Below are 26,742 nucleotides of genomic sequence, written 5' to 3'. Positions count from 1 at the left end.
ATTCCAGGCTTGCTTAGATTACCACTGAGGCATTCCTTACGTTAAGTAAGTTTACCATTTAGTGAATATCAGAAGCTTAACCTAGTTTGTTGATGAAAAGCGGGTGTGATGTAATAGAATACAAGATTTGGCCAAACTTGCCTCTACTGGTGTCGTTGCATCAACTCCAACCATGACACCTTTCTATGTATTCTTCTTGGACCCTATTTGACCCGAAGCGCGAACAACGTCACCTGCGAGGACTATTTAACGATAAACAAGTAAAAGTTCACGCAAAGGAAATTAATCCTTGCAAGAAAAAAAATTGATTGTGTCCACGGAAAGTGGTTCATCTTGATGCTTCTTAGGTCCGCTTCACCTTTGGCCTTATCCGCCTGATACGCAATAGTTAAACAAGGAGGCAGTGATGTTGGAATGAATCTTGAGGAGTTGGAACAACCCAAAAAAGTGACGTGGAATATGCTGAGTGTGCGGAATCCAGTATGAGGTGGGCATCACTGATTGGATCATTTGGGGGGAGGGGGGAGGGTAGAGAGGCGTCTACGACTGTCACCGTTCACTTCACAAATATTGGAATACCGAAACCGCTTCCCATCACATATCAGTAAGTCGGCTGACAATCAAAAACGCATTCCACGTTTCCATAATATAAGTGGAAGTAGTGAAGTGAAGCTTATTAGTCGCCATCTGGTTGGGACACATTAGGGTGAGTAACTTCCACCACGACTTTCTTACCCTTGTCAGTTGATGTAGATGAAGACAAGTACCGTATACTGAACATTCTCTATATGATATATGCGAAGACAGATTCTGCAGCTTTGGAGCCGAACATTAGATCACACGCTTAGGGTTGAACCACCGCTGTGTGTTGATGAGGGTTAACAATAATAAGGACATCGTGGAGAACACAATTTGGAGTACATTACTGATGGACCGATACCTGCTTCATGTAAACAAAAGCATTTATTTCACATGTCATTTAACAAGTATCTGCATTGACATGCACGGAAAACCATATACATTTCCATAGGTATTCGGATCTAATAAAATAAAAGTGGTGTTGGATTGAATAATTCCCAGTGGATGCTTTGTCAAAAGCTGTAAGAAGCATCAGTATTCATAGGCGTTTTAAAAACGTTAGACTACAGGTGTTAGGGACAGTAAAGTTCGACTATAATTTGGAAAAAACAATCTAGTATATTTCTGTAAAATCCCTTGTACTTGTAAGTTTAAATAAATACAGGTGAGCACAGTATGATCCGAAGTGAAGGTAGGTAATCTCTCCAGGGTATATTCTGATCTAGACACAGATTATCTTTTTCAATCTCTCTTACTTTTAAAAGGCGTAGCTTAAAACACTCATAAATTTCTAGATGAATTTAGGTGCCTTCGTCTAGAAGTAACCAAGCAGACCGTATCGCATGCCCTTATTACCGCATTAAGCTCTCTGTCAAATAAATCGACATCGAGACGTTAAAAAAACAGTTAAAGACGAGACACTGACGGATCATCAGCCAGTAATCCTTCCTGTTTACAATCTTCAGCCCAAAATGCCCTGTGAATCGGCGCATAATCAATGTCGACATGGTACCTGCGAAACACTTTACGAGGTCTTCGAAACTCGTGTACAGAACCAGACTAAGACGGCCTCCCGAATCTCGGGCTTTCGGTGCAACTGTGATCCTGGTTGGATGGGTGTCTTCTGTGACCGTCCCTTCGATGTCTGCCTACATCACCAGTGTCAAAATGGTGCCCAGTGCGTTGGAATGGGTGATCACTATGAATGCCATTGTCCTGAAGGTGGGCTTTGCTAGCAAAATAATTTATTACTGCTGAGTGCTTTAGGGGTATGGTCTATAGCGCTTGAGTGGCAGACTACATAGACCTACGTCGTTACATGTGTCTTTGAAGCGAATACCACCCTACACAGCTCTCTATGCGATTGAATTTTGCATTCAGCGCTCCTACTCGGCGCTCTTTCTTTATGTCTCTATAGACTCATCTACCGACAGTGGATGCCTTCCATCTATGGCGCTTCGCTGTTTTATCTAATTAGTAAAAATCGAGGGCATTGCCATTTTTGAGGTAAATATGCTACAAATGTGGGGTCTGAGAACTGTGACTATATTATAGGCGTGGAAGGGAGACTGGATCACAAGCCAGGCTCATAATGCTGCCTTAAAGGTCAAATAACAAAATCGTATATGCATTTAAAGTGATACTACTGGATTTTAGTTAAAATCTCGTTAATAAGACCTATTTCTATGGTCAAAATACATTCACTTCTAAATCTGCGTGGCTACATATTCTCCGTTCCTAAATGTTTCGGACGATTATTTATTGTAAGCAAAACAGTAAAATTGTCGTCTTATCTGTTCCTTACAACCATTTTGACCCCACAAGCCCTTACATCGCGATCACAAAGTTGGAATGCGTCAGCAAAATTTCTTGGCAAAAGAAAAGGTCTTGAAACGTGGAAAATTCGCCTCTTGCCACATCCAAAGCACTTCCTGCTCCCTTTTTCTTCTTAAGAGCATAGCCATGATATGATATTTTAAAGGGAAATGATATCTAAAATGCCATTTTTAAATCGTTTGGTTTTGTAGGCTTTGAGGGAGTCCTATGCGAACAACCAATCAATCAGGCCCCTTCCAACCAATCAAATAAGAAACGCGATGCTCAAAACGACCTGGAAGAGCACTGTGTGCTGCTGGGCTGCCCCAATCCTGATGAGACTAATGGAACCTGTTCTGGACGGTGCATCCAAGCTGGTTGCTTTAATCAGGGACAGTTGAATGCCTGCAGAGAATGGATTGACTGCCTTGAGGCGACAAAAGTGGATTTTGGAGTCGGCCAACCGACCTGCGTCGAACGGTATCGCGATGGCGTCTGTGATTACGAGTGTGCGATAGCAAGCTGTTTCTACGATGGATTCGATTGTACGGATGCCGGGTAAGAATGCCTGAATGATGCTCTAACCTGTTTTTTTTCTTCGTTTTGCATGTACCCAGTCTTTATTCAAAGATGCGTTTGCTTACTACTCGTAAACCCAATAATTATAGTGCTATTTAGTCGGTCGTCTAACACTGTTTTCTTTTTTATGGATTGGCCCTATTTTGCTTTCATCTAATCATACTTTTAAATCACTTAGCGGTTCAAGATATACAAGACTCTAAATTTTCATTGAAAACAGTGAGGACTATCGACTGGTAGTCGACTACTTCCAGTAAATCGCCTGCCCTTGTAGTGTGCTTTCCAAAGCGTGTTTGGGCAAGTAGAGTCATTGCATCATCCATGTTGTAAAGTTTATCCCGTGGAGTCGCTCATGAAGTCCAATGGTGATCGTGCTAACGGAAGAAATGAGGATGCAACCATGTGGACGAATGGTGTTTTCTGGAATTGATTCCCGGTCAACTTAAAAGTCTCTTCGACAGAGCAAAAACTGCATTCTAGGTAGGTAACTCACTTTGTCTGCGATGTAACCAAACCCTAAAACGTGTGGCTAAAAAATTACAGCCAACTGTGAACCTTTCTTTAACAAAGGAACATCAAATTTGGAGGATACTTTTGAAGTTTAAGGCAGAATTTTGTCATTTCTTCTGACAAAAAGTCACTTGATTCGTGGCGGAATTGGTCAAGAAGTTTTGTTGATAAGTGAATGCAAAATGTTTATATGTTCGTGAATGGTTTTCACTGCCCTTTTGTGTTTGTTCTATGAAGGTAGTGACGCCGGTAAAGATCTATGGGAGTACAGGCGGAAGGGCGAATTTAAGGCGCGTTTCAACCATGTGAAAACGTTACTTAGGGAGAGGTACTGCGTGTGATCAGATCTGTAACTTTTTTCAAATGAATACCCCAGTACAAAGGGAAGATAATCCTGATTGTTTGGGAAAGATGGATAGGCGGGAAAGCAGGCAGGCAGTGCAAACACGTCTATTTTCACACGGCTTCTTGTGTATTCATAAAGCATTTCTTATGTTCGAAAATAAACTAGTCGAAGGTGGTATTTGGACAGTGTACTGTTATTTCGCATGCCCGTCAAACAACAGGCTTTTGTGCGTGCACATCTACTTAAAATCGCTCATCTACTAAACTACCGACTGGCTGCTCATTTATCCACTACTTATTTCTCACAGAGATAGTCACATTTCGAGACATTGCTGCTCATTTGGTGACGATGTTATGCCTTGGTTCTACGCTGATCAAAAATTAGTGGGAGTGATTTGATGTAACACCTTCATTTTACTACCTTCGAGATTGCCAACGTTGTTACTAGGTTACTGGAGTCTCTTGCAAACACGCTAGAACTTCAGCTATCAGTGCGATCAAAAAGTTAAGATCATGGGTCGGTAGGGAAATAAGCAAGTGTCTAGAAAATCACCTTTGAGCGATTTTTTTGCAAAAAAGCGTAAATAGTCATTCCAAAATGCGAGATGGAGGGGAAGTCACATGCTCCTTTTATTAGGTAAATACCAGTGCTTTAAAGGTGCTCCTATGGATTATTTAACACTGACAGGCCCATTGTAGACCCAGAGAACTGTTTTTATCTCTTAAGATGTAAAAAGTGTGCATAATTTTATCACAGTTTGACCGTTCTCCTATGATTCGCTTAATAGTGCTGTCCTAGAGGCAGTCGGAATGTTTTGGTCTGTGCTTTATAAAAAGTAGAAGAAGCTAATTCATTATTCAAAAGAAGTTTACACCATCATTTAGCTAAAGAGCAGGTTCATAGATGTTCGGTTAATTGGTCATTCACCAACTTAAAACGAGCGCTTGAAGATCTGCGTATCCCGCCCAAATTGGACTTGGTTCGAAGACTCGACTACTTCGCTTGACGCTCTACTGTTGTGTCGATTCCCTAAAAATTGCAAAGTACATGATCTATTGAGTGATAAATTCTCCCTTTTTGAATGGCACACACATAGGGGGCGCTAGTGTCACTGCAAGTCGATCAAGCTAGTGTGTTCCTGCTTGGTGGTTTTTATTACTTTTACTGAAAGATGTTGTAAATCGCGAAAACGTGGGAATATTCAGCCCCTTCGTGGATGCCTAATTAGGCAGATGCGTGCTGTGGAATTTTCATTTTGTGATGCGGTGTGGTGCGGTCCGCTGATCTTTTAACCCCCTATCAAATGCTAATCATCACCCTCATCAATCGGTACTCATTGCTAATGAGTAGCGTTTTTACCCTTGCAGGTCAACCTGTCCCTCGGAGCAGCACTGCACATCTGTCTACGGTGACGGTGTCTGTCAACCGGAGTGTAACGTCCCAGTTTGTGGCTTTGACGGTGGCGACTGCTTGGCCACTATTGATCCCCTTTCTCCCCAAGTTGACAATATCCGAACCGGTTACATAGGCCTCATTCTGAACACTGATAAATCCACCTATTCCACACTGGAGAGGACAATTCTGGCTCATGTTGCAGACCTTCTCCGTGCTGTTGTTCGTCCTGCTATTGACGAGAAAACTCAACAACCCGTCATTCTTGATGTGGATGATGGTAGACGTACCCGAGTGAGTGTCTAACCACACTCAAAGCCTCGAGGAACATTCTACTGAAATGTTATAAGAACTTATTCCTTTTCAGGTCACTTTTGTAATCGATCTCTTGCCTGAAGGCTTTCAAGCCAGTCCCGGAGAGATCTACGAATCCATTGATCAAGCGGCGCACACTTTGAAAGCCGCATTGGACACAAAATCGGTCGACTTACCCCTCCCTGTTGCCCAGCTATGGGTCGCCAAAGACCCCTATGCCCCACCACCAGGAGAGACTACTCCAGCCACCCCCGGTGGTCTACCCTTTCTTAGATCCAAGGATGCTATTGGTCTCTACATCGTTCTCTGTGTCCTCTCTGGAGGTGAGTCTATTCGGAAATTGATTGTCTACCACCTTGTCTTGCAAAATGATAGGAATGCCGGTGGCCAATTGGCCTTTCATGCATATATAATTATTTGGTGTATTTTGGTAATACCAGCAGAGGTCCGGGGTTGGGGGGAGGAGAAGGAGCGACGGTGGAGATGGTGGATGAGGTGTTGGATTTAGCTATTTATAAACGTGGCATGGATTTGTAGACAGGTTGGGGCTGGCTAGACTAAGGTAAATGGCATTGGCATGCTATCTTTGTCTTGTTTTATTTCATCCTGCCTATTCGACCGTCTGGTATTTCACCACTTCAAACCTAATGCGGATGTTTGATGCACACTGTACCGTAGCACTTTGATTATGCATAAGTAGACGTTGAATAAGGCAATATAATTGTATTTTCTGATGGAATTTTGACCTAATCATCGTTGTATGCTTCTTAACCATTCCTGCGGTTGACTTCCACATCAAAATCGTTAGTTTAGCACAGTCGGGGGGGGGGGGGAGATAAAAGGTGAAAGTTTGTATTAAGTGAATGCTTTTTCTATAAGACTCGAAAATGGAATGACTGATCAGGCATGAAAACCGTTTTTAGCCTAGTAGATATAGAGGTACTAGAACGTGGCAATACACAGAGGCGTATTTGTATGGTGTGTTTTTTGTCCCGATATCATGGCTGTTGTTGAATAGCAAATTTCAGTTAAGTCCCAACCCCCTGTTGCTCATGAACGCGGAAAGGCTTCAATTTTAGGGATAGCAAAGTTCTATGAACATCCGCATTATTTCTGTGTATTTCAACGATTTCTCAATAAAGCACGATTCGGAGGCTAAGGGAATTCATTCCTCGGAGGGGCTTTAAAAAACCACTTTCTCAAGGTACGAACAGCTGCGTGTGTGTGTGTGTGTGTACAACCGACCGGCTGGCTGGTCATTGCGTCCATGTTTTATGTGTATCCTCTTCCAGTATTTTACATCGTGCTTTTTTTATCACTATGGTGTATGCGGTTAGAGGGGAAAAACAGGCGGAAAGGGTGGCCTTTTTTCTTTGTAACCACGGCGTTCAGGCGCGATGATAAGCGTAATGCATATGGGCACAGACCCACCTAGAATCCGGGCTTTCGCTTCTCGTCCCCCCTCGCCCCTCTGTTTGGATGTAAGAAAGGGCCTGGATGTGTTCCCCTACCACTTCTCCTTCCATTTGTTCATTCACTCGAACATTAGGGTTGTGATGCACGACTTCTCCGAGAGTCGGAGGAATGGCAGGGGGGTTGAGGTGACTGACACTTTTTGTGACTCTCTTGTATCTCCTGTTTGATGATAAAATTTGCAGTTTTTTCATGCGGTCTGTGCACCTTGGTGTCTCTTTACTCATCTGTGCGACTTCAGAATAGCCCCATGTTTACTGTTACCTGAGTTAACCATGCACATTCTTCTACACTCAAAGTGTCACTCAACTTCTCCATCTACCAATAGCAGCTTGATCTCACGCATTTCAGCAGGTAGGATCAACTTGGAGCCGAGGCACGCAGTGATCACTGTGGCAGGGGAAGAAGAGCACCTCGCGGTTTTTCATTAATTTCTCTGTGAAGTCAGTCTAGGTTGTCTGATGTTTGCAGCATAGCCCGCTCCAATACCAGCAGACAGTCACATGATTGGATGGCAGGAGGAATAAGTGGAAGTGACCAGGTCGAATTTGTTCATTTCCTTATAGACAAAGCGTTTTCCGACGGATAAAGCCGATGGGTTTTTAACGAACCCACCTATATTGTAGGTAAGTATCATAAAGTCACATCTTTGGGGAAAATTGCACACTAAATCGCTTTTTAAGATTAGTAAATAATTTTAGGGGGTCTTGCTTCTTTAAAATTACTCATGATACTATTTGAATGTTAAACACTCGGGTTTACAACAAAATTTCTCTATCGCTGCAATATTACTTAAGTAGTAGCCTCCTCCAGCCTTTCTGCTAATCCACACTCCATATTACTTAGATATATCCCATTCCACTACACCTGTCATCGTGATCTTATCTGTAGATCCCCCATGTGTCGAATATCCCTGTTTCAGAATTAACGTCTTCTTTTTCAGAAACGCAATCCTTCCAACATAGACCGCTTCCTTCAGTAAATAACTTATCCAGGAGGAAAACTAGTGCTGCACAGTGGATTTTACAAGAGTCAAGAAATCAAAAGTGGCCAGGAGGGGGGTACCGGCACCTTACTTCATTACTCATTGCATCAAGTGTCTCATTTTTATTGGTGTGTAGAAAGCCACGTCAAGACAGCCACAATTGTCTGGTTTCTTTATTTATCGGTTTGCGACAAGTGGAGGGTGGGGGGAGGATAAGGGAGAAGCCCAAATTATGCAGCCCCCCTAGGATTCGCAGTTCCTGAGGGCAGCAAAAGGCAGAAGCCTCAGCACGACCGCCGTCTTTGGTGTTGTAGAGTGCATTTGCATTCGTATGTATGCAAAATTGCCAATTCTGCTGCTTTCGCTATCATTGTCTCTTCTATTGTCACAATTGTCATTTTAAATTGAAGGGAGGGGAAGTGAAGTAAATTATGCAAAAAAGAGGCCCAGCTCATATAAGCGCATCTAGTCGCATTATAGATGGTAGACTACGGTTATCTCTGAACACATTATTAAGGCATGCTGCCCGAACGAAAGGGCTGAGGGATTAGTGGCATCGTAGTTAAACGCACAACTGAGGAAAGCATCGTTTTGTCCTCCAGCCGTAATTATCCTCCTCGTCTTCATCGTGATTCAACGTCGACCCTGGAAACAGGCGCGTAAACGAGTCCGAACCCACGGAATCTGGTCGCCGCCATCCCTTTTCTTTTCCTCCAGTGGTGGTGGAGGCAGCGGCTCTGGTGGTGGACATTCTAGAGCTCCCGCGCTCTCCACAGATCCTGGCATCCTTCTTCAACAAGGCCACAAGTCTGTTGCCAAGACTACTGCCTCACAACTGGAAGATCTACTTCAGCCAGGCGGCAAACGGGCTCGATATTCACCCTCAACAACTGTAGGTTTTTAGCAATCTTTAAGAGTTCTGAAAGTTTACTTCTCCTGGATTCATCTCATTAATCATAACGCTCCCAAATCGCCTCTATTGTATTTTCAACGAAAGTTTTCTGTTAGTTTTAAGACTTATGATTATGCTTGAACTATAATAGGCCAGCCCACTTCATTACTTTCTTGAGGTCTCCTTTTCGAAATCGGACATGTTTGTGTTTACCGTCCCCATAGAAATATTTGTCTTTAACATTTTCGAGACAAGCTGTGTCGATCAGGTCTCCAGGAGTAGGTATTTCATGCATTAGCCGGATGTTTTACAGACATGGCTACTCCGTCGTAGGCTGGAAACGAAGGTATCATGGAGCTAATCGTCACTGACGTACCGACGCCTGAATGTCGTTGAAACATCTACAGCATTTACATGCCTAACTGGGTGGCTGAGCGTTCCATCATTACTATGTTGTGCGTGAATCCCTACGCACGAGTAGATGTGGGCGAGCCCGTTTTTCCTTCTTTGACGTCTGCTCTGCTGTTCCAATCATGCATTCCGTGCCACGGTTGTCTGTCATCTTGATTAGGGGTATCTAGACTACACCAACCATTAAAAATATTAAAAGGACGCACCTGTCTAAAAAAACATTAACAAAGTCGTAGGCGATTCAGGTGGCCGCGTCATCGCTAGTATAGTTTGAATGAGCCTTGGAGGTATCATTACTCGTGAAAGTTTGCAAGTGCTATCATTGATGTTGCAGGAGAGCTAGAAGATGCTGGTGTATTATCAACTAGTGTTTTTTCTCTTTCATTATCAAAACTCAGGAAAGCTACCAAGATGAGTCTCACAGTCTCCTGCCCCAGAAAAGCTACCAGCGGGGCTACACCACCCTCCAAAGTTCCAATGCCCGTCCTCTTCAACAAACTGATCCTGCCACTGCCGTCACTGCGGAGTTGACCAGCACCATTCGAGCCTCCGACGGTCTTCATACCCTCAGCCCCGAGGCACTTTCCAAACTGGAGGTGGTGATACGAGGCAGTCAGCACTCCCTAGCCCCTCCCCCACCACCCCAACAACAGTACATGCATCAACACCATCTCAAACGATCCTTTTCAACCATGGAGGCCTCTGATTTTGACCAAGCAATGTTCGGAACCACCTCCACGATTCGTGGCATCAGCAGTGGGGTGGAGAAGCTTCAACAGCAGGATTCATTCGTTACCACACGGAATCCCTTAAATGGGGAGACAATACTCCACCTTGCTGCCCGGATGAATGTCGGTGCAAGAGCGATTCGTCGACTTTGTGGAACCCTGGTTTCTGAAGAGGGTACTGCGGCTTCAGCTGAGAAAACTCTCGCTCTTCTCTGTCTGGACAAAGATGGCAGATCTCCCCTGACAGCCTCGGCAGCTACTGACGGTCTTGAAACTACCACCGCGCTGTATCGGTTAGAAAGAGAGGCGATTACCTGCAGTAGAAGTGCTGCTAGTTCTCAGTCTGCACCTCCGGTATCCACCGCGGAAAGTGCAGGAGCTTCTAGTGAAAAACCTTCCACAGAAGCTCGACGACGCACAAGGCACGTGGAGTCTCGACGATCAACACCGCTGATGGTGTCTCTTAAAGCTGGGTGCACAGAGGTCACCAAACTCTTGCTGGATGAGGGCTGTTCCATTCAAGGTGTCGATGAGACGGGTAGAAATCTTGTTCACTGGGCGGCAGTCTTGAATGCAGCACCGCTTCTAACTCGCATCTCGCACACGAAAGGATTTTCACGAATGCTGGAGGCAAGAGACGACTGTGACAGAACTCCACTTATGCTGGCAGTAAGGGAAAACTCTCTTGAAGCAGCACAAATCCTGCTGGAACATCATGCGGTGATCGATGTTTTCGATTACACCGACAGTTCTCCAATAAGCGAGGCAAAATCCCGGGGCTTCAACCGAATGCTAGCGCTATTGATGGAATATAAGCAGAGGAGGAATCCCTCGTCTTCAGGAGCTTCAACATCTCGCCATCCAGCCGTAAAGGAACGACGAGACAGTGAGAGTTCTGCAACCTCCAGCAACTCGGAGGAAGAGGCCACTGGCTCTGAGGTGGACACAGCTCTAGGCGGAACGGACAACGCCACCTCATCAACGCAGTACACTCCACACTACCAAAATTCCCAAATTTCCCCTCCTGGAGATATCCCAACTACAACTGCAGCGGGAAGTGAAAAGTGGCACCAAAAGTCCTTTTGCAATGACGCCATTAAACCCGATCCTTCGGTGTGTAGCAGTAGCAGCGGGGTACTGAAACAGGAGGATCGGATATCCCCGCAGACGCCGTCCACGTGGAGTCCACCGCTAATGGCTCCGTCAAGTATTAAGGAGATATCGCCACCGGTTACGACGACACCTTATTGGCAGCAGCAACAGCAAGGAGGAGGGGGAGGGTATGTTGAAAACTATCCTTACAACAACGGAGGTGAGCCGCAGTTCCCGGCTCCGTTCCCTGGCATAAATGGATATGAGAAGACACAACAAATCTACCAAAGGAAGTACCAGGAGCAGCAACAACGGCCACCACCACCACCACCGATACAACAACCCCAACCTCAGCAGCATCAACAACAACAGCAGTCTCAAGTTCAACCGAATGGGCTGTGTTCAACAACGAGGAATGGTCGTGCGCCGGTCTACGTGACTGGTAGCCAGCCCTCATCACGGGGTATGTTCGTGGTGCAGTTGTAAAGTTAGTTGGCTAATGGAAGGTTAGCCATTCTACCATCGCATTTCGGCTCTGTGGCAGCTGACGTAGAAGACATGGAATAGGTTCCTCTTCTCCCTTTCCCTACTTTCTTTCCTGTGTATATACATATACCACTACTACTCGAAATACGTGCGTGACCCCAACTCTAAAATCAGAATGAAAGACAGACCGCAGAAGAACAGACAAGTGTCGAATCTCACGCCTTGTATACTTACTCGCTCACACCTGTCAACTCAGCCCTTTACACTGGTATTTCTTCTTTCTCTTGTCCTCGTGCAAAGAGCATCACTATAAATATATTCATAAGTCTGCTCTACGTGTCTGGTTGCCTTATTTGCGGAACTGGACTGAATGATGATGATGAAGGTGGTTTGGGCACGCAATAAGGCGCGTGGGTATGGAAGAAGGTTTGGCACCAGCACACAGCAGAAAGGCTGTAAACATGCCATCAAGGTGGTCGTCGAATCCGTGGACCTCCTTTGTTTCTGTAACGAGTCCTATAGATCGTGATCTATCGTCTTGCGACCTACGATCTAAAAGCTTGATGTCGTTTGCCTGGGGAATTGGAAGCCATGATGGTAGGTAGTGGCCCACTGTAATGACGAATTACAGGGAACTTGAAGTTGTTTGTCGCCATGACTTTCAAATTGGTATTCAGTGCTCAATTATGCGTCAACTTGATTTACTAAGCTTGAAGGTACTACTACTACCTCTTGGTCTCTTATCCGATACTTTCTGAATCCATTTGCATCGCTTCTCACGGGAAAAAAAGGACCCTCGCGCCTGAAGATGCCAAAAGGAAACAGCAGTGAACTGTGATGGACTAGATCTACAGATTTAGCTGAGGGCAACAACAAATTTCACTCAACAATTGAAAAATTGAGCAGGATCTGACAAACAAGAGGATGACACCTAATGACGGAAAAGAACTCACCTGTCGCTGTTCAAAGATGTCGACATTGACATGGTGATTCTATGAGAGGTACCTTCGAAGCGTTCGAATCATGTCTCAGACGCAGAACTCACGAACGAGACAGCAAAGTTGAGATCTTCTGCACCTTTGTATGCTACGCTCAAATATCAGTATCAGTAAGAGTTTACATTTCATGCATGAACCAATGAACTCTCGGAACAATCCCCAACTTCCCAGGGTCAAGGAAGATAGTTTCTTTATAATTAAAGCTGCATTTTATAATCAAGGAAGCTGGTTTGGTATCATAGGACTATCAACAATAAATAGATGAAATATGATCTGTCCTAACCCATTCCTCATTCTAGGTTAACATCCCGTCTTGACGATGACTTTCAAGGATATACACCAAGATGCACTGATTAAAAAGACTAAAAACGCAACAAACAACGCAAATGCTCTTTACGTCAAGGGAGAAGGGATGAATCCTATAAAAAACGTATATTTTACAAATATTAAAACGAGGAACAGCTTAAATGCATATAAAGTTAGTGGGCGTTGGTACAGTCTATTTACACAAAACCGCCGACTCACAGTGAAAGTAAATCGACGTGCGGCTGGCTGGAAGGGGAGGAGAAAGGCTAAAGAGTAGGTCATTGAAAGTAATTTTAACAAAAAAAGCACAAATTTACCCTGTCCATATTAGTAGAAACGGTTGAAAACAAAACCTTTGAATGTCGGTGCGGTTGAACCGTCTGAAAAAAGGAAATGAGATGGTTCACTGAAGTTGACACCAGTAGAGGCAGTGACACGTAGGCGTCCATTACAAGAGTGGCGATTGAATCTACGCAATGACCTCCAACTCGGATCGACTAAATCCAAATCAGTGCTTATTAATGGCGATTCCAGCGCCTGTGAAACTTCAGCTTATCCTCATCTGTGATAGCAAGACGACAAGTTGTATTCAGTCCATCGTAACCAACCTATTTTAGACGAATAACCATTCCAATTTCAAGGACTGAATGCCGCTTTTAAGGCTTAGAGAAATAACATATCTTTCGCGGATGGTTAAAACACTGAAGAGCCACAGTGGGATTAGTGAAACTGCATAAGATTTTAATAGCGTCATTCCTGCTCCGTGGATAAGTTTACTGAGCCTGATAGCTGAAGTGGAAGAGTGACTGTCGAGTATCGTAGACCATGCGACGGACTATCTGTTCCTAACGATATGTGACATTACACAAGCCCTTTAAGTGTAGCTCGATTGGGAGTTCTGCATTGCCTGGCAACATTAATAACCTAGGCCTGTATTCTTATACATTATAACGTCTACTATTATGGTCAAAGTAGACGAAGAATGCCTAACCCCGGCCTTGGTTGGGGTCAAGAGGAGGGGTGGCTTTCTCGCGTTCCAGGATGTGTTGGTGGATCTCGCGGATGCGATTCTCGTGCTCCATATTGGTCCACACAGAGACGAGAAGGAGATCCTGGCCCGCCAGTCTACAGACCACGGTCATCACGTCACCTTTGGTGGAAAGGCGATACTGGTATCTGCGTCCGTCTATCACCAACTCGTCAAAGTGGTAGAGACTGTAGGCCTCCAGCTCGATACGTTGACACTTCTCCGAGAAAATCTCCTCCATCGTGTCCGGTTTCGCCTCTGGCAGCCCCAATGACATTGCTCACTTGTCCGATTTTTATAACTGCAGCATATGGCACAGATGGACGTTACTCCAACCAACCCCAAAAAAGTAAGCTTCAAGCATTAGCACCATGGCGTATTGGCTGCAAAATGACGATTTTGATAAATGGTGGAAACGAGTAGTTTAATGAGGCTACAGTCAACTCCTTTCCACGGGACGCAATCCTACAATCCAAGTTGAAGTGAAAAGGAATAGGGGCTAGTGCAAAGCCGACTAAGTCAAATCGAAACAAGAGACGGAAGCCGTATTTAGTGATCCCAGCTATTAAACCATGCCTGTAAAAATTTAGCATAATAAGGATTTCCAGCGCAAAAAATGCACCCTAGCACAGTCTGCACCATTTCTTTGTTAGTGTCGCAATTGCGATGGTGAATCCACAAGTTCTGATTGCTTCCATGTCCGCTTTGATTCCGAAGTTAAATGGCGAATTCATACCCAAGTTTCCACCCAGCTAGTAATGCAAACCAGGAGATCCTTATCTTCCTTGCCTAAACGCCCCTTTATTTCAGCTTAGCAGTCATTTTACTGTACTGATTGAAAGCGTAAAGCCGTCCTGTTACCCAGCGTGTAGCCATTTTTCAAAGTTGTAAGCATTCGTGAATGATGCTGTTGTGTTCAGCATTTCCACAGAGATCTGGTTCTTGTGCAATTGCAGTTGTGCATAATTAGGGGCATCAAGCGCTGAATGTTCACAGGGATGACCATCTGGGTTGCGGTTTAGAAAGTGAATCACCGTAGCCTGAAACGTCACGGAGGTAGGGCCGTACCTAAAACGTCTGCGCCAAACCAATATCTCACCGCTGGGTGGTTGGGCGTCCCACACCGAACCTAATGTGTTGAAAACCTTCAGTACGAGTAGACATTTACGATTATGAGTATAACGTCACCGTTCGTAAGGGGCTTTACCACCATTGCCCTATGCACACATTCACTTCCACTGCCCCCCCCCCCCCCGCCTTACCATCTTGAGTATGGGGCTAGACCGGCAAGAGACATGAACGTCGAATATTACCTGGATAAAAACTATCACCTAGCACTGGAAAACATCACCACAGTAACCGATTTATGGCTACAAAAGCAAGTCCTTTTCACCAGAACATCAGCAGTACATACAAATCTAGCCACCCAATCACCATCAGAGACTTCACTAACAATCACGGGAGTGTATTAGTGGTAGAATAGGAAATCAAAGTAATTAAAGACATCCACCCACTACAGTGGAAGTGAATCAGCAAGATAATACAGAAGGAACAAATTAGAAAAGCACAATAAAAAACGACACTAGGAAAATTAGCAAAGAGAATTCCACCTGATCCACAATTTGAAGGACAGTGAAAAATTCTAACGAATAAACCAAAAGCCCTCGCTAATACACAAACCACTCTCCCGTTGCTAGCACTGATCAAAACCGATAAGGTTCCTGCAATGATGATACGGTTTATTAGTGGTAAAATAACTGACCAATTGGGAAGTTAATGAATAAATGAGAGGGTTTGATGAGGATGAATTACACACATTTCCAAAGAATCGAACTTCAAAATAAACTGCAGTGACAAGAAAAGTGGTACGATGATACTTCAAAAATGATTGTCTCTGACACATTTATTAGGGCTTAAAAACCGCCGCACTGCAGAGCGGATAATTGGATTTCTTAATGAAAAGCTATGTCTCCCAAATTATGATGAAATTGAATAGGCTAAAAACACGAGCCGCAAAAACTAAGAACAGAGCATAATACCTGCTTGAAAACAGAAACAAACCAATATGATAAATAACATCTGTCGCTTGTACCACAGAGGCCATTAGTAGAGAATATGAATTACTTGTCGTATGATTGCATGCAACCTAGATGCCGTACAAAGGTCATTAATTAAGCGCCCGTCTTGAGCGGGAGCAGGTAATTGTGCCGAAATGACTAGCAAGGTAGACTATATAGAGCAGCACGCTATCGGCTCTGCACCCAGTTTCTAAACTTCACTTAGTGCGTGGTCGTTAGAACTCGTTGATGGAATCCAAATAGCCATAGCTCCTAGTATGTCATGAACTGTGAAGTAAGATGAAAAAAATCTAGGAAAATCATTCACGACCTCCTACATGCTGTAATGAGTTCCTCTAGAAAAGCATTCACAAAAGGCGTTTTACGTAGCCGAAATTTGTTAAAGAAGATCCCCGTGACCAAATTCTACACCATGAGCTCAAAATATTGTGTCGAATCCTAAGACCACTTTCATTATAATACGCAACTTCAGGAACCAAATTCCCACAAAAGCCCAATGGCTAGAAAGGATGCTAAACCGACGCCAAATTATACCCAGTACAAGTAAGGCAACGACTTATTTCAATTTCCAAAGTGCCATGCCGATAAAACAAAGTTAATTAGGCAGGTTATAATAAGGCACCTGGTAAACTAAAACATTGACAGCAGAAATGTCAGATTAAACAAAGACGAAGTACAGTTCACACTGCGTAAGACCATGTGAAGGACCTGCAGTAACGAACAAAATCCACAAACACCAAGACTTACGTAAACAGAAGCTCAAACTTAAGTGAGCGCTCTTGAAAGATGAATCGGACCACGTCAGTGGAGCATCAGTATCATTATCGTTGCAAACCTCAGTTTTCATTTCCTATGAGTAACTTCGTTTAAATAAAACACTCAATACAGGTAAACTTTTAAAACGTTAATTTTTATCGCAAAAATGTAATTTTTCAAGGCAAACAAGCATGTTGAATCTTAATGGGCAGCAGTACTTTATCTGTAATTTTTAAGGACTCCAATATTGTAAGTAAATCAATTCATTGACGTTTTTATTCCTAAAAGTATTTTAACTTTTTTTGAACAACAGGTGTAGAATTATGGTGACTTTTCCCTCGGTATTGGCGAGGCGCCACTTTCGAACTTCTGAATTTGCCTTCTTGTGCATCGCTGAGTGCACTGGCCTTCGGGCTATGCCAGTAGCCCAAACGCCTTCCCTGTGCTGAACATATATATTCTACCCGAGTATTGTGTCTTCTTTTGTCTTCAGGGAAGTCTTGGGATGCTACAATGGGCGTAGTTTCAACCAGTTATATATGGTTTCAACCAAGAATTCTGTTTGCAGTCGAAGCTATTAATGCATTCAGCTGTCCAAATTTGGCATTTTCCATCTTTTTATGATAAAGCATTCGTTTTACTTACTGCCTTTACTTCAATACGCGTCTAAAAGCAGTCAAGCTCTTGTTGTGTTGCTGTTTTCGTCATTTGGTGAGTGTTAGTGTATTGTGAGTAGTGTTATCGTGCACGTCAGCGCCTTTCTTAAAGCATATTTTTGCAGACTACCAGATTTGTTACTGTTATCTAGTTTTCGTCATATCTCTTGGATTAAGCAATTAGGTGAAGGTACCTGTATTAAATTAAGCTGTTTTCCAGTCCTTTTATGCAACGGCGAATTTTGGATGTCTTAGGCATTATGCAACATTTTTATTAGCATCTTCTTTGACGTTCGGTCTTTCCCACAAGCTTGTTAGAAACAAAATGGCCGATTTTTATGAGCATTTACTTTTACTGTTAACTATTTCTATCTACCCGTTTATCTTGCCTTGATTTTCAACTGTTTGAAAGTTTTTAATTGTTATGATGTTGAATAAGATTCTGCATTCTTGATTGTACTGTCATTCTTCTCTTTTCATCACTTTCTGTGAAGCTCATGGACGTCTGCAATTCGTCCCTTTTTTATTTTTCTAGTTCCTTTGGGGCAGAGATCGTAATATGAAGGAGTTGTTTCCTAGTTCACTGTAAACGAGTGCACCGCCTCTTAGTGGTTTGAAGTTCCTTCGCAATGCTTTTAATATCCAGAACTAGCCGCGGAGAAGATCTTCCATAAATGCGGGTGATGAATTGAGAACTCTGTTTGGCTCAGGCAAATGTCAAGCTCTCCGCTAATTGGTGGCAAAGTTCTACATCACCATTTTAACGATACCGGACTGACTAGTGCCAATGGGAAAGGTAAGGCGAACGGTTCGAGGAGTTTGACTTTGCAATCGTTTGTTTTTGTATTTATTGGTTCCCTATTATTACATTTCTGTGCATTCTTAATACCTCTTATTAAAATTTCTTCACAGACAAAGAACCCGTGTCTTACAGTTATGAAGACTGTTTTACTGTGCAGTAATGGGGAGCTTTATCGTCGAAATTAGGTGGCTTATGACTTCCAAGAGCCATCCTAATAATTTGACGTCTACAGAGCATAATTGCTTTATCGCTTTACTGCATATTGCCTTTTGTTTTGGGGGCTGGGTATGCATTGATTTGGAAGAGCTCAACCATACTGTTAATTTCATGTTTCGCTGGCTATTGCAGCGTTGAGATTTGATCGGACCTGTTCTTGGAGCAAACTTCGAACTATTTGCTACTCAAGTTGATTTCAGTAGTAGATTCATAGATTGGGTATTTGCACCGACTTTCGGAGATCTCGCCTTGAATCATCCGCACACGTTTAAGCAAATAAGTACGCTTACCTTTCCTGTAATTCTTTTGGTTATTTTTGTAGTCCTTATTCAACTGCGCCATTGCTCAATGTGGACTCATTTTATTACCGAACTTGATACTTTAGGAATAAAGTCCCATTTTCTACTTGGTCTAAGTAAAATGCACAAATTCTGTTATTCTCCAATGCATTTCAGTTGTTCTCTGCCTTATTTTTTTATAGGTTCTTCTGTTCTATTGCACGTGAATAGAACCTGCTTTACTCTTCACATACTCGGTTTTTTGACAAGTGAATTATGACTTACACGTCGTTGGATCTTTACCTGTAGGAACATCTATGAGGGTTTCCGTTGCGAAAATTAGTTTTGAGATATAGCCTTCAAAGTCATATGATTTGGTATTTCATATAGAAACTGTACCATCTTCATAGATGAAAGCTCAAGCAATCTGTTGACGACATGATTTAGTCCAAGCACTGCCAAAAAAAATTGACTTTGCATAATATGACGCTAACAGGAGAAGTTCTTACCTTTTTTCGGAGTTGGAGGGTGTGTCAGAGGTCATAATTAAGCATAATCATATGATGAGAAGTAGAAGAGGGTGATCAGTCGTTAGGACTGGTGTAAAGGGAAAACACCATCCTGACTCTGCGTCTCTTCTGTGCTCCATTGCTCGTGCTCCTGTTAGATTAATTAATTTGACACTGATTTTAACACCTATATCTACCTATTACAGACCTAGAAAACGGATTCTATGTGTTTATTCTACTTTTGCCAATGGGAATGTGTCTCTTTGGAATGGCGCCCTCAGTGGCGCTTATTTGTTCACTTCTAAATGCGGAATGTGCGAATCACTCCCGCAATAACTTAATCGCCTGGTTAAACAAACGCCCTCTTGTGCATGTCTGTTGGCACCCTTGAATTCCTTATTTATGTAACCAGCTGTGAACACGGGAATGCTTGAAGTGACCAATTTCTGGAGAAGCGTTTTCTTTTCCCATTTGAAGCAATCCCCCCTTTTCGATGTAAAGCACTTTTAAGGGGTATAGCTATGCGTCTAGACGGGAAGTTGTACGACTAGCACGTTGGTAAAACTCACGGAGATTGAGGAGTCCGAGCAGTTTGATGCATCACTACGACAGATAGCAGTCTGTATATGTGCCTCCCTAGTTCTTGAATGTCGTTCCTGGCGTACCCCGTGCCTATTCTTTGACAGAGGCGCGTCTTCCTGTTAATCGCGAGCCAGAACTGGAAGTGACACTATGATACCTCTGTGCTTTTCAATTAATGAGGTCGCGGTACTGGTATTGGACCGTAAAATTTCTCTTGTGAAATTGCCCATTGTAATTGCATTAGTAAGTTTCCAGGTTTACTGTCAATGTTCGGTAAATTAATAAATTAATTTCAAATAATTATACTGTCGTTTACGTGTTTTGTGGTGTTTCAAACCGGCTTTTGTGAACATTTCAAACAAGCATTTACTGCGCAAAGCTTAATCAACTGAGATGAAGTGAATAAGGAGTTTCTTTTTAGTTGACTTAACAGCCTCAACTCTAGGCGGTGTTGGAAGACAGCATGGAACTGTAAGCGGGATTTTTCATTCAGTGTTCTCTGCTAATTACGTTGAATTTCATCTCTCATTTTATGCATGCCAAGCAAATTTGAAGCAACCCCTGTCCGACGCCAAAGCCAGATATAACAGGCGGGAACTTGTGTACAATTTGCGCCTTATTCCACTTCTTCGTCTATTATAATCTGCTATGATTCGTACCGAGCTTTGAACTGGAATAATAAAAGAGGTGAGGGCTTCAACAGGGACGGCTCCGATACCGACCGGCGTGAGTGAGCCGCAGGGTACAGTTCATGTGCACGATACTGGAGTTGCAGGTCGGTTCCATTCTTGTTTTTTGGTTAACCTTGAGCTTACCGGTGATTAGTAGCACATTTAAAGTCTGTTGACCAGTTGAGAAATGCATGCTTCTAGGAGAATTAAATAGAGTCGCTTCCTGGGGTTGTGGAACTTCCCAGCACTCTTCCATTTCTTTTATTATCTAAATAACTACCCAATGCGGAAGTACTCCAAGGCAAGAGGGCTCTAACTTCTTGACTTTTCCTCCTTGCCTCCTTTTCCGATGTAAATAACTTTTAATAAATTCCTACAATTTTATACTTTGTACCATCTTCAAAAATGGCTGAAAGAGAAGATTTAGAACTCTGGAGCCATCACAAAGCAAATTTCTCGTAAAATTTTCCCCGGAAGATCAGATTACACGATGAATTATTTATGGAGGTGAATTTTCCTTTACACAATTTCTAAAGATAGAGTAAGTCTCACGTCAAAGAAGTGTTTTTCCAGACTGGTGAATTGAAAGGTCATCTCCCAACTTTAAAGTGGAAAAAAGTGAATGTTGTTACTAGTGTTTGCTACTTTAATAGGTAATAAGTAGTACCCACTCGTTCGACCTAAATATCCTTATTCCAGTAAGGTTGTTTTCATTTGCGGGCTTTTCATTGCCCGCGGCTTCGATTATCAACTTGGTGCTACCATGGCAATGCAGTACTTCTGTACTTTGATGACAAATGTTGTTTCGACTTGGTATGTCCTATTAAGTATTTAGGGCGGGCGCTTCGAGGGTTGCTTTGGATAGCAAGCCTAAACGTGACAAATGGTAAACACTTGCTGTTGTTTTTATAAGTGAATAATGTGGGGACCCACTATAGAGGATCCATCAAGACTACACCGACTTTTGGCAGCCACATTGATCTAGATTTCTGCAAAATTTAACGATCTGGCGACACAATACTCCACCTTTTCGATGTTAGTTTGCTGACAGGCATTCCAATGAAAAGTGGTTAGTGTAGATGACATACTTGTTGCAGAGCATTGTGCAGTCTTGGGCTCTCCTTTCCAAGGACGAATCTCTCTGGTGTATTTGGCCTATCAAGAGATGAGATATCTAAAGTGTCTGTTAAATCCCCGAAATATTACCTCAACCATGAAATAGGGCTATTTCAAGTTTGTCAAATTATATTCCCCAATTTCCTTAACATGGCTTCATCTTTTACTTTCAGATTAAAATACAATTTGCAGTCAGCAGCATAGCAGAAAAAGAGAGGAAAGGAGGGAATAGGCCTACCTGGAGGGTAGGGAAGGAGTCGATCGTCGGTATGACAACAGCTGCAAATTTAGGCTATTGCAAGCAAAATAGGAAAAAAAATCGAAAATAGAATTAATTCAGTAGAATATCACTAGATTTAACTGCAAGTTTGAATTTGAGCAAATTCCGATCTTAACCCTATAGTAACAGAAGGTAAGTGAAGAAAGTGGATTCTTCAGACCATGCAGAGATTTTGAGTTAATAAAAGTAAGAAAGGAATTAATTATTTTTTGAAATATCCTTACTACATTCGGACACCTATGCCAGCTTGTGACTGGTGCCCGGTGTCTGCCAATACGGCAAAACCTTCCTCGAATTGAGAACCGACACATTTTCCAACCTCATCCAATCCACCGAAGGTCATTTGTGCGTGTGTTGGACTACAGATGGAGCTGTTCTCCAAGCAACGACTGTACCTGACGTCCATCTGCTCGATACAACATGAAGGATTGTTTGGGGGACGTCTAATTCTTCCTCCTGTTGATCATCAACGTCTTCATCTGAGACAGTAAGGAATAGTAGTGACTCCGTGGCAAGAAGGCCTTCGCCTTTTCCTTACAAAACATGAAAACACCTCGTGCCTCATGATTCATGCCTCATATTGTCACATAACGGAGCCACGAGAGGATGAGTACCAAGGAGAGGATGAGAGAGTGGTGGACACTGCCTCATGTCCACTCTCAGTCAGGGCGTGCGAATTGCGCCTGATGGCATTTGGCTGGATGGTGGGTGGCACTAATTCCGAGCATTAGCCTTGGATGTGAAGTAAACTGAAGAGTGGGCAAACAACAGCGAGAGGAAGACGGTAGTAGTGACAAATCTTCCCATTAAAGTGGGTTTTCAAGAAACTCGTGCTGCTGTTACTTCCTGATGAAGCAACCAAATCAGGGTTTTCCTGAGTTATAAGACCCTTTTTCCCTTTCTAGAATAGATCAGGTTTTACAGTACATGTTCTTCTTTTCGATTCAGCAATGATGAAGTTTCTTTGTGACTCGAAGAGAATCTTGGATATCCCGATGCTGGTGGTGGTTGAAAAATGCGCGGAGCGTCTTGCTAGGCGACAAGACAATGGAGCACATGCAGGGTTGCAAATTCACCAGCCAGGGCAGACTAGCTTCATGAATCCCTCGTGTCTGAATCACCGTTGTCTACATTTACAATGCTTGGAGCCTCCTAGACAGGCAGAAAAGTGTCTGAGAGAAGTTTGTTTTTTTTTTTCTCTCCATCACTCAACTCTGACTGCAGTTACTTCGCCTTTATTAAAGACTGCATCAACTGTCTGCCTTCACCTGAATCTCAGACGACAATCGACTACCACTGTCCACGGAGGGTATGCTTTATTTGCAGTTATGCCGTCCAGGGGGTAGGATGCTTCCAATTTCTTGTTCTCGATACTACCAATCCGTCGGTGACACGATTTGAAGTGGGCAGTTAGCATAGATTTTTTAAGAATGTGTGACCCTAGTAGCGAACACAGCATTAGCAAGTGCGGCACCATCATTGGGAGTAATGCAACACGGACAGTCTGAAAATTGACGCTTTGTCCGCTGCTATTCGGTAATGAAAAGGTAACTGTTTTTGGCGACAAAACAGAAAAATACATTCATCACAAAAAACCAATTGGAATTTGGATTCATTGGGGGCACTTAAGCTGATACCGCTTGGGAGACGAGATCAAAGCAAATGGCGTGGGCTGAAGGCAGCTGTGGTGGCGGGTTGGATGCATGCAGAAATTACACACTGGAATGATGCGGAGGCACAATTTTGGATAAGCTGAAATAATTTTAGCTAAAGTAGCAAAAATAACTGTCCGAACTGGAAACTGATGAATGACTGGATATAGAAATGCCTCGGAAGTTAGGCATGTTTGTAAAGATAGGCGGACGGATGGTTGGAGGGACGGGTAGATGTTATGACCCGGTGTTGATGGGGGTGGGGCTTGGATCCTATCCAGCTCTCAGCCGGAATGTTAGTCCACCAGATTTCGGCACGGATGCCCTCACTCGTCGATGGTCATGCCCAAACCGAGGTAAGCTCGTGATAGATAACCGGTTGGTGGAGGCTACCGAGGTCACGGGGAGGTTTGCAGACTCGCACATTTGTACCGCTTAATTAACCCAGAGGCCTTATTAGTGAGGATTGGCTCTCCCTTGATGCACATTTATACGTGGCATCAACCAATCAAAAGGGAGAAGAAGGAGAATCCGACTTCCTAGGAAATTTGCATATTGCGCATAAAATTGGACACTTCTAGAGCATCTAAACGGGATGGTTTTTCTGAAGTTGCAGGCATCCTTAGCAGGTGTCAACGAAGGTGTCATTTCGTTTAGGATTGGCAAAGCCTTCAACAGCCAAAGGTGTGTGGAGGCTGTTTCCAACCGGTCCCTCGAACCAATAGAAACGCGTAAGTGGAGCACATGTACTGCCTCTTGAAGGTGAACATTTAAACACTTTCGCCATCGCGGGGTCTCTGAGGCAGGCGAAGTGCCGCAGTCCAGGCATCCTTTTGTTCTGATGCGGTGCCAAATGTCAGCGTTTTTCCTCGCCCGTTCAGACATTGTTCAAAAGAAAAAAAGGCTTAATTAACCTCGGGTCAAGGTCATTTCGCATCGACTCCATTATTCCAAATCCACTCAAACTGTTTGCGTCGGGATTTAACACATTTATTTAAAGTAAGTTGGTAAAAGGTACAAGTTATGGAGTCTTGACACCGGGCTCGAATAAGAAGACTGGGTGTCACGTATGTGTGACACTGGCTATGAACATGAAGGCAATCTTTGTAACCGGATTAGGAGCGAATAACCGGGCATATCTACTCTGGGACACTTTGGGCTAGTAATACTGATCACAGTAGGTTTAAAATCTGTATTAGAAGGCTAGAAATCCTTCCAACATCACTAGATCATCAATTATGTCACTTTCCCGGGATTAATAACGAATGATTAAGCAGAATTGTGCTGCATCTGAATAAACTAAATTTACCACACTGGTGCGTGGTTTTTAAATTAAGTGATGAGAATGCTTGTGTAAGGCCAATTTCAGAAGAAATAACATTTAAGGAAAAAAAAGAAGACTCTAAGCACTGTGAAACTGTCCCCAAATCTTGCCAGTAGGATGAAAGAGTGTGTCACAGGCTCTGGAAAGTGTACCACTTTTCACTCATCTTAAAACTGCATGAATATTTACAGGAAAACTGGAAAAACATGTCTAGCATCTGTGAGGATGTATTCGTGGTGATCTAACACTTTGTTTAAATGTGCGTTGATTGGCGGCGGGTACTTCAGTTTTCTGCAGTGTCCTTCGGGCCATACTAGTAGCTCCCTAGCAAATGGTGAGTTCTGTCATGCGCTGGACTTCGGAGAGGATTTGAGGCGCCACAGTGGTCGTGACAGTGGCAAGCAAATTTGAGCCAGAAGGGTAACCATCTCGATTTATGTGATTGAATGGCAGAAGATTGGCTCTTGCCATGGATGTGTGGATCTGCGAAGACTCCTAACAGAGGGGATTAAACTGACGTCTGCCTTTGGCAGCTATGCCAGTCCCATGTTTTGCGAGAAGGTTGTTAACAACTAAGGCGACAACACACTTGAACCAGTTGGAAAATTCTTTTGTGGAGTTGTCGATAGCGTCTGTGTGAGGAAGTGAATTAGGTCAACAAGTGATGCAGCCTCCAGCTAGGTGATAGCCAGCAGCACTGAAAAGAGAAAAAAACACCACCAGGATAGATGGGTGCAAAACATCAGCCTGGTGAAACATCTTAAATTCTTTTTTTATTGAGTGGCTCTACCCTTAGGTCAATTTCCCTGCAGCATGCATTCAAGTTGCTGCTGATTCCCAGCGAAAAGTAGATCACCGCAGCTGAGTTGTGCCCCACTGTTTGACCCACTCAAGCGCTATTCAAAAACCGGAACTTTAAGCTAAGGCCATCCTAAACTAAACTTAACTATTTTCTATGCGATATGATGGAAGTAATCACGATAAATAGATGATGAGCACGTGTCACATATACGTGACGCTTGTGTAAAATGTGTTGAAAATGAGTCGCAAAACCTCGTAATCATCACTCACATCATCGAAAACTTAAGGACTTATAAAAACTTGCTTTCTTCTGTTCACTTTTATTTTCGTTTAGAGAATTCGATCAAGAGACTCATTCAATATTTAGGAAAGAGATTATGAACTACAATCCTATCTAAAATATTATTACTTGTGTACCCTCTACCCCTCCTTTATAAGTAAAATATTATATTATAACCTCAAAAGCATAACTATTACAATCAGAGACTTTGAAATAGGAACTTATGTGCGGGTAGTCTGGATCCCGTCCAGATCAGAGTAGTCAGTCGACCAAACTTCACTACGAATATCTTCATTCGTCCACGGGCATGAGTAAACCCACAGAGGTAAGCTTCTGATAGGAAGCCGATTGGCAGAACCTACGGAGGTCACGAAGCCGTTTTGAGTCTCGTGTGTTTGTACTTCTTCATTGAACCAGATATCTTATTGGTGAGCCGTGCAATCAGCCGATCAGGAGGGAGTGAACGAATGCATATTCCTCATGTAGATGGGGAGGGTGGATGGGAGGGTCATTTTTTGGTACTGAATGGGATAATTGGCGAAATCTCAACCTTTTTGGAATATTAATTAGAGAAATAAGATGTAAATGTGAGAATATATGCAAGTTCTTTTGCACATTTGCAAGTAATTACCTTAATTTTTATGAGTCACCCAGAAATCCTGAATGTCAGATATGCATGGAGACTTGTTTTAATTGGGCATTTATCTACGCGGGGCCTGCAAACTTCGTGGCCTTGGTTTTCTTATTATTGTCATGGCACGTCACTGGTAAATCACCTTGTCACGTCTTTTAAGGATAACTGGGGGG

General features: G+C 43.1%; 2 protein-coding genes across 2 annotated transcripts; one reads left to right on the top strand and one right to left on the bottom strand. All coding sequences in view use genetic code 11, as the record gives it.

Moving 5' to 3' along the window:
- Window positions 1-1,254: 1,254 nt before the first annotated feature.
- Window positions 1,255-11,603, top strand: EGR_09449 (Neurogenic locus Notch protein; the record flags this gene model as incomplete). The annotated part of the gene is made up of 7 exons (XM_024498698.1): window positions 1,255-1,270; window positions 1,444-1,800; window positions 2,607-2,952; window positions 5,197-5,515; window positions 5,589-5,859; window positions 8,597-8,886; window positions 9,696-11,603. The coding sequence occupies 7 exons, from the start codon at window positions 1,255-1,257 to the stop codon at window positions 11,601-11,603; spliced, it is 3,507 nt and encodes a 1,168-aa protein (XP_024346885.1).
- A 1,631-nt stretch (window positions 11,604-13,234) lies between these two features.
- Window positions 13,235-14,211, bottom strand: EGR_09448 (hypothetical protein; the record flags this gene model as incomplete). Its single annotated transcript, XM_024498697.1, has 2 exons — window positions 13,235-13,287; window positions 13,899-14,211. The coding sequence occupies 2 exons, from the start codon at window positions 14,209-14,211 to the stop codon at window positions 13,235-13,237; spliced, it is 366 nt and encodes a 121-aa protein (XP_024346884.1).
- Between the last annotated feature and the right edge of the window lie 12,531 nt (window positions 14,212-26,742).

Source organism: Echinococcus granulosus (genome assembly GCF_000524195.1).
Source record: "Echinococcus granulosus chromosome Unknown EG_S00148, whole genome shotgun sequence".
Classification (NCBI taxonomy): domain Eukaryota; kingdom Metazoa; phylum Platyhelminthes; class Cestoda; order Cyclophyllidea; family Taeniidae; genus Echinococcus; species Echinococcus granulosus.
The sequence above is the reverse complement of the archived record's forward strand: the minus strand, read 5'-3'. Positions and strand labels throughout refer to the sequence as shown.